Genomic DNA, 9000 nt, shown 5'->3' on the forward strand with positions numbered 1-9000 from the left:
CCTGAGTTCAGTTCTTCTTAAGTTTTAGGAGATGATTAGGATTGCTGTTTTTGTGTTTTAGTGCTGGACACATAGCAATATGTGTTGACTCTCACTGGAATCTCTGACTCTCACTGGAATCACCTGGGGGTTTCGATAAGGACTCACTTTGAGAGATCTTATTAACATCAACACGGTTGTGCATGAGCATAAACTCATCAGCGGCATGAAAACGGCAACTTCACTTAACGTGGAGACCTTTTGCACATTTCGGTACACAGTGATTTTAACAGGAATGTAGTTCATGAATTCCTCAAGCAATAACAACTTCACTTGCTCAAATGTTGTAACTTTGCTTTCTGAAGACCTTTTGTAAGAAAGAACAGCCTTTCATGAGCAACTATTATTTAGGTAGGATTGTGATAATTATAATTATATTTATTCTTATTATTAATAATTAAAAAAAGAAGCAAAGTGCCAAAGGAGAAAGCCAATGGGGCCGAAAAAGAGAAGGGAGGCAAAGGGAGATATTAAAAATAAATAAGGAGTAAAACATGCGGAGGACTAACAATGTAGTCAAGGCAGACATGCATGCGTCATATCTATACTGCTGACAGAAAGGATGGATGTGACTGGTTTTTTTAATGCAGTGCACATTATTATTACATGTCAATAATAAGGTGGAGTTATTTTGTGCTTCATGATTAGTGCAGGCATTAATAACAAACATTATACATGGTGTTTTCGTTTTTATAAAACATTGAACACAGAGGCAGAAAAGACTGCATGCGGTTTGTTTTTCTGATATCCAGGTTGGGGTATCATTGTTTTGTTTTATTGTCCATTCAATGATGAACTGGAAAATATGCAGTACAGCAGGAAGTTAGGAAAGCAAATGCGGTTATATACAGCACATGTGAAAAATATGCATCTTTGCCAGGTGTTTCCTTGCATCGCGAAGAAAAGGTACACACAAGCAGCCTTAGCATGCCATAGTGAGCCAAATTACTTAATGAGTTAAGACTCATCTTGCTTTTGGGGTTCTGTGATTTGTTTCCCAATTGTTTTGCTTTTTAAACCCACACAGGTCTTTGGTTTATGCAGAAGTGGAAAAAGTCTGGCTCCTTACTGCAGCTGACTTGTCGTGACCACCCGGACCCTCGTCAATCCTTTCTTTACAAGCTGAGCAAAAAAGCAGGTCAGCTTTGAGCTCCCAGTTACTACATTCATGTAGTAGGGGTAATGTCAGGTCAAAGGAAACAGTGGTTTTAAGGTTTGAATTTAACACTCACATTACCAACCACTTCAGCAGGTGTTCATAGTAACATTCAAGTGAAGGTGGTCCTTTTTTGTAGTATTACCTGGCATAACAACATTATCATAATCGTTGCCATCACTGTAACATTAATTATTCAGAATCAACCATCTATCCAAGTTGTTTGTTTATTGTTTTTGGTACCATGTCATTGAGTTTTAAGTGCTAAATAGGAACTTGAGCGTAAAGGGTTCAAGTCCATGTGAAACTTGCCCATTATATACATTTTATTTTCTAAAAAAAAACATTTTTTAAAAGAAGAAAACTGTGGCTTATAGATGTGATATTTAATTGGAGTAGGCACTAATTGAAATCCTGGGACATCAATTCTTGGTTCCTTAATGAACTGAATATGATACCAGCATTATTTAAAACTGCTTCAAGCAATTTTGGAATTTAGAGTGGCACCGGAATTTGGAGTTGCATAACTGTAATTCAATGCAATTGCATTTTTGTGACATTTATCTTTCAAACTTTTTTCAGGTCTTCAGTTTTTCAAGAATGTTGTGCTGGTTGGCTCACTGCAGGACCGCTATGTCCCCTACCATTCTGCTCGCATTGAGATGTGCAAAACGGCCTTAAAGGACAAGCAGTCAGGTGAGGCATCTTGGAGTAAGCCATGCCATCGGCGGACACATATAAAGTAGGGAAATGGGCAGAGTAAGTTATTTCAGTAAGTTTTGTTTGTTTGTTTTTTCTCCTCATAGAAACTTACATAGGCCCAAATCTGGAATTAAAACTGTAGATCTGTTGAGGCTGAACACGAGACATATGCTCCTGTGCTTGGTTCGTTGGCTGTAAAGTTGTTGGAGAGTTGAGTCTTGGAGCTTATCATGGTCTTAAAGATGCTTTAGCCTTTAGCTCTGGTTGCTTTAGGAGGGATTGACCCTGGACCACAACCATCCCTACAGCATGCTGCATGTGAGTCGCGATCCCCTATCCAACTGCAAGTGGCCCACTCAGAAAGATTTGCGTGTGTATATTAACAGATATGAATCTCTTGAGTGCTTCCAGTTAAAGTGGCACAATCATAAAAAAATAAAATAAAAAACTGTTGAGCCGTATGCAAAAAAAAAAGTTCCAGTTTTTCTTTATTCATACAGGGAGAAAGAAAAGAGGGTATCATATAGAGTGGCTGATAGCTGAGGACATGCTATGGTGGGTGATTGAAGCCCCGTGCAGTGGGATTTGAATACGGCTCAAGAGTTTTTTTTGTTTTTTTTTAATGGATTGTGCCACGTCTTGCCATTAATTGATGTTTTTCAAAGTTCCACCATGAAAATGGGGAAAGGGGGGAAATTTTATTAATATTTTATTTTGGAATAAATAAATTTTATTAACCCTCCTGTTCTGTTCATTTTTTAGGTACAGCAAAAATGTTCCCGGGTGATATAAACATACAGGGGGGGTTTGCAAATACATGAAATTAACCATTTTCATTTAGAATGTTGATTACACTAATTAAGGCCAGTAGAAGAAGTTTCATACTGAAAAAATAATTTTAAGTATTTTTCCTAGATTTTCAAACTTTAAAAAGGGTCAATTTGACCCGCAACATAACAGGAGGGTTAATAGAATAGCTATTTTACTGGCTCGTCAGTTTCATAAATACAGTGTTAATGATGAACTAATAAGCCTATGTAGCACAAGCCATGTGTCATTTACATTGTTTCACACCAGTAGTTTTCTATAACCCAAACAGAATTAAAATGTCTCATGCAATGACCTCAATTGGAACAGACATTCCCATTCTGATTGAAATTGTATTAGGTTTGAAAGGGGTGGCGTAAACCTTTTGATAATCCCGTCAATTGGAGAATGTTACCCATGTAAAGCTTAAACTGACGACTTCATTTGGATGGAGTAAATATTCTTCTGCGCATGTTTATTCACACGATGGCTCTGTAGCTACCGCAAGCTACAGAGAAAGGTCTCACACCTGCAAACTAGTCGCTTTTCGGCGAAATTCGCCGTTTTGAATCCAAAATAGGTAATTTGTGTAAATCCGATGAGTTTTTTAAATGGGGGGGGGGGGGGGGGGGGAGGTTGCCACCAAAGGTTTTCGCCACAATCAGTTACTAGTAATAAGCCAATAACTCTTCACTCGCTGGGTGACGCTGTCACAAAATTTTCCCCGACCTTGAGGACTGCCTTACTTGTTTACATTTTGGACAGATGTGGCTCGTGGGTAAATCTATCGCTGTTTCCGTCGCAGCACTTTCGACACAAGCAGGCAATAGCCTATTAGAAGCGCTATCCTAAAATTTCTTCTTACCGTGAAAAGTGCCTGACCCGCAACCGTAGTAATGTGTTAACACTAAATTTTACGACAACGCTAGCCAACCTTTCGAAAGTCACGTTAAACAAGTAAAAATTAATGCCATCGGCGGTGATTAACAAATCGACCAAGTATTTTAATAATGGATTTGCAGGCGTGGATTTCAAATTATTTGTATTCTTGTAGACCATTAAGAGCAATGGAGAAGAGCCAACGTCCTAATTGTCAAATTGTCTGTACCCACCGCTTACAGCAAAAAATGCCTTAAACTGATTAACGTTATTATTGGTGTCAACTTGTTTTTAATTATTGTGCTTGATTAGAAATTACATATTACTAAATATGATAGAGACAGTTCTCCTCAATTAGTTTAGACGAGGAAAAGATTCTATTTGCGCCGCAAAATTGTGCACATTTCAGTCGACATTAGCACATTAAAAACTGGATAAACGTACACGCTCCGAAAATGTTAATGGCAAAGATCTGGAATACGCAGATTTTGTCACTTGAACGAGCACAGGTTAGATGGCATTTTTGAGTTTATCATTTATTTTGAATTTATTTGATCTTCATAGCATGGCGTGACGAAGGAAGTTTAACTACAATTGAATTATTCAGATCGTGGGCAGACTTGTTAGTCAAGGAAAATGATTGAAAGTCAAGACTAATAATCGGGAAGTTTTCTGCCTCCTCGATTTTCAGCTCAGCAGCCACCACTGTGCCTTAAGTTAAACTATCAGTACTAGTCAGTTAATGTGTGTAATAGAACACACCTTGCCACACCATGTTGCCACTATAAAAACTCTCTCTTTCTCTCTCTCTCTACCAAAATATAACATAAGCTGTGTTTTCCATTTGATTTGTCAGTTGTTGTGCATATTGTGTTTTTGTTTTGTTTGATCAGCTTTATTGTATAGTGGATGCAATGCATTTTGATACAATTTTGGACCCGGCTATGCACTCTCTTGACTTTTTTCTCTCCCCCCCCCGGACCCCCCTCGGAGGTTCACATCTTTGTCACCTTTTTCACCCCTGATGAGTTTGCAGGTCTGGGTCTGCCAGAATTGACCTCGCTCTCCGCATTCCCCAAGGCCTTTTTTTGCCAGGGGTCTGCCAACTGTGCCAGTGGCATCTTGGCTTACGGATTTGTCCTAAAATCTCCTGATGAGCTTAGCATGTTGTTTCCTGTAACTCTGTGCAAATGTTAACCCTTAAAAGTAGGCACCACTTCCCCTCGATAGATTAATAACGGTAGGAGAATTGTATTTCATTGACACTTCTGCCTGATATGTAAAAACAGTAAAAAAAAATGTAATATGTAAAAAATAAATGATAGTCTTTTTTAAGCAAATATTGTGTACACATGATACAACGCATATTTGGAAATTTGTATTGTGTACTCAAACGGCAGATCAAGTTAGCCTAAGTTTGGGGTTCTGTGCATGTGAAAAAAGTTTTATTCTGATTACCTGCTCATGCATGTAAATCCACACTCGAATCAGATCAACATGCATGTAAACAGTTCATTTGGAATCTTCAGTCGGAATGAATGCATTCATAATGATGAAATATTCTGCATGTAAACATGTAGCTGTAGTTTACTCCAAACAGTGTTCATTCAGCCCAGTCCTGTCCCAGCAAGCTAGCTAGCTAATTAGTCCATAATGTGTAATTTATCGTTTTTGGATCTTCTAGACCTTCCTCTACTTTGTATTTGCATTTAGCACCAGAACCAACCATTTGTTATGCACTGAATACCACATTGATTTGCCTCCTAAACCACAGGAGTTGGTCTGCTGCCTTCATCACTTTGCTCCTTATTCCATCATCTTTCTCAGGTCCAGTGTATGCTGAGATGATTGAAAACCTGCTTCTTCCAGTGCTGCAGAACAAAGAGTGCAACCTAGTACGTTATGACGTTATCCACGCCCTGCCTAACACCGCCAACTCCCTCATTGGCAGGGCCGCCCACATTGCTGTCCTCGACTCTGAGATCTTCCTGGAGAAGTTCTTCCTGGTCGCAGGTCTTAAATACTTTCAGTGACTGGAGGGAGAACACAGCTATTACCTCATTCATCCAAACATAATGGTTGAAAATTGTTGTGTCCAGTTCATTTAAGTTTTGAAGATATTTATACTTTTATATGGGAGGCAGAAAATATAAAAGTGTTTGTATGTCATGTTTTTTTTTTCTTTTTGTTAGCCTTTTTATGGTTAATTTGTGGCTGTGCAGCTCTTTTTTTACTTTTCTACTGCCTTTTTAATGATACTTTTAATTTTTTGTAATGTGTGTCGATGCTAAAGTTGATTCCATCATGAACTTATTGGAGAAGTTTTATTCATGGAGAAACCTCTATTTTATTGGCTCATCGGATTCAGGAATACAATGTTAATGGTGAACTGGAATATGTAGCTGCTATAAATATTTATTATTTTATTGGCTTACTAAGGCACAAGTATCTTATAATTTCTTTAGAAAACAATGCATTTTACAATGTGTCATTTACATTGTTTCACCTGTGGAAAATAATTTTTCTACTGAGATAAACAGTACTTTTTGCTATTCAGATTGACTTCTTACAGCATTGATAGTTTTCAAAGGATTCCAGCTGTATTTAAGAAGATTTTTGAATGTAGAGAAAACAAAGCTACCTTGGATATGGCTTTGGTTTTGGTTTTCCTATCCATTACAATGTAATAAACAGTAATAATATCCTAATTGTGGAAGGGGTTGGGGAAAACAGTGCTAAGAAGAACAAATGATTGTGAATATTTTATTACAGGGTTTTTAAATGATCGAGAAAAGTTGAGCAGACAGCGGGTCAGTTTCATATGGTCAACAACTTTTGCATTCAAAATTTTGGTTTATAGAATTACTTTAAAGTTCTGTGTGTATCTGGTTGAATGGAAATTCTTGTTTGTGGAACAAAGAAGCAGCTTTGTTTTAATACTGACTGATGCATGTTCTCATTTCTTTGTCCAAGTGATTTGTACCATCATGTGCACTCTTTCCCATTAAATGTACTCTAAATGATTGACTTGTCAAATAATTTCTGTCTCTGATTTATAAATCTGCAGTAATATGGAGGACCAAATTTATCATAAATATATCTTGAAGGAAAATATAAAATGTGTAAACTTGATATAAGCATTCAGTGGTCACTTAATTAGGTACACCTGCTCGTTAACGCAAATAACCTGCTCCTCCAAACAGCGAATCATGGCTGCAGCTTAGTATATAAAGCTTGCAGACATGGTGAAGAGGTTTGGTTGTTGTTCAATCAAATGTTTGAAATGGGCAAGTAATCTAAGAAACTTTACCCGTGGTATGATTATTGGTGCCAGACGTGGTGGTTCCAGCATTTTAGAAACTGCTGCCCTCCTGGGATTTTCATGCACTACAGTCTGAGATGGCAGAGAATGGTGCACTAAACAAAAAACATCCAGTGAGCAGCGGTACTGTGGGCAAAAACCTTGTTAATGAGAGAGGAGACTGGGCAGACTCGTAAAAGCTAACATAAAGGACAGAAATGCTCAAATAACAGCTGTCTACAGCTGTGGTGTGCAGAATGCAGAAGACCTGGCCAGGCTCCACTCCTGTCAGCTAAGAACAGGGGAGATGAGGCTACAGTGGGCATGTAATCACAGGATGAATCCATGGATCCATCCTGCCTTGTACAGTATCAGTAGTGCAGGCTGCTGCTGCTGGTGTAATTGTGTGCGGAATGTTGGCACACATTAGGCCCCTTTATATCAGTTAAGCATCATTTGAATGCCACATCATACCTAATCATTGTTGCTGACCATGTGAATCCCTCTATTGCCCGTCTACCCTTTTTCAAATAGGTACTTCTGGCAGGATAATGCAGTGTGAAATAAAATGTGCATCTTCTCACACTAGTTCCACAAACATAGCAGTGACTTCAATTTACTCCAATGACATGATTAGGCTCCAGATCTCATTCCAATGGAGCTACTTTTGCGATGAGGTGGAATGGAAGGTTTGCAGCATGAATTTGTGGCAAAAAAATCTGTAGGATTTGTGATGTTATTGAGTCAGTTTGGAAAATAATCTGTCAGAACCTTGTTAAATCTATGCTGCAAAGAATTCAGGCTGTTTTTGAGGTAAAACGGGGTCCCAGTACTAGATAGGTTATCTAATAAAATGACCACTGAGTGTACAGTGCCTTGCAAAACTATTAAGAATGTAGACGCTTTCAGATTTGAGTGGTTAACATACTGTGTTAAATGATACAAATGATACATTAACATTTTACACAATATTTTTATTCAAAGCCTGCATACTCAAACTGAACATTTGTAAAAGTTAAATTAGCTTTATATATATTCGCAAAAATACTTTGTGGAAGCAACATTCGTCACAGTAAGTTTTAAATCTTTTTGGGTAAGTCTCTATGAACTTTGCTAACTTCTCTTGTGTGGTTTTCACACATTTTCAACAGCAGATGTACTACAGCTCTAAAGTTGAACATTGCTTATGAGCTGCAATTTTCAAGTTGTGCCACAAATTTTTGATGGGATTCAAATCAGGATTTTGACTGGGCCACTCGAGGGTGTTCAACTTTGTTTTGTTTTTTTTCACTGTACATTTTTTTTTAATTCTTGAAAGTTTCTAAGTCTGCCAAAGAGAAGAATCCCTAGGCTATGGATGATTGGACTAGATTTAAGGAAATTATTGGTGGAGACAGTTTCACAGTCACTACATACTAATAGGCACCTCTACTCCTTGTCCCAATCAGACCTGGGTCAAATTACACACAAAAATCTGCATAGTGATTTGGTCTAGTAGACAACGTTACCGGTCATATGGGAACTGGTGCCTACTACCCTGGCTTTTGGTACCAAACAACCGATTAAAACTTACACTGTAGAAAGGATATGTTTATACTTGGTTGTCAAGTTAATTTCACAAAATGTACAAGTTCTTTTACGTACATTTGCAACTTCAAATAAATAGCGATTGTAAAATAGATACTGTACATAGATAAATAGATAGCCAATAAAATAAAATAAAATAATTTTAAAAATGTATTTGTGAACACAATTTTCGAAACATAATAATAATAATAATAATTATTATTATTATTATTATTACTATTATTTATTTTTCATCGTGTGCTTCTCATACACTCAAAGCATTGCATGCAGAGAAGTATTCAAAAATATAGTGTAGTCGTTGACACTAATGTTTGAATCACCACATTCTCTTCAGATAGGAAGATAAAAACTTGGTGGCCGAGCTACGTCATTAAAATATAATAATGTATTTAGGAAACATTTGGAAGCATTGCTTTGGAAAAGACCTTATTTAATTTCGCAAGTTTTAATTAATGACTTATAGACAGTCCTTTGTCGGCGTGAGTAAGTGGAATTTTTGTATTTTTGAAACGTTTTTATGGAGATTTCC

At 37.4% G+C, this 9000-nt stretch overlaps 1 protein-coding gene across 1 annotated transcript in view; it reads left to right on the plus strand.

Moving 5' to 3' along the window:
- The window catches only part of LOC135249537 (protein FAM135A-like), an 84874-nt gene extending 78268 nt beyond the window's left edge, over window positions 1-6606 (plus strand). The window contains exons 20-22 of the mRNA XM_064325151.1: window positions 1067-1177; window positions 1778-1891; window positions 5411-6606. Of these exons, the coding sequence (XP_064181221.1) occupies window positions 1067-1177; window positions 1778-1891; window positions 5411-5616 (431 nt within the window). The 3' untranslated portion in view covers window positions 5617-6606. The remainder of the gene's footprint in view (window positions 1-1066; window positions 1178-1777; window positions 1892-5410) is intronic.
- Window positions 6607-9000: the final 2394 nt, after the last annotated feature.

Source organism: Anguilla rostrata, chromosome 2 (assembly GCF_018555375.3).
Source record: "Anguilla rostrata isolate EN2019 chromosome 2, ASM1855537v3, whole genome shotgun sequence".
Lineage (NCBI taxonomy): Eukaryota > Metazoa > Chordata > Actinopteri > Anguilliformes > Anguillidae > Anguilla > Anguilla rostrata.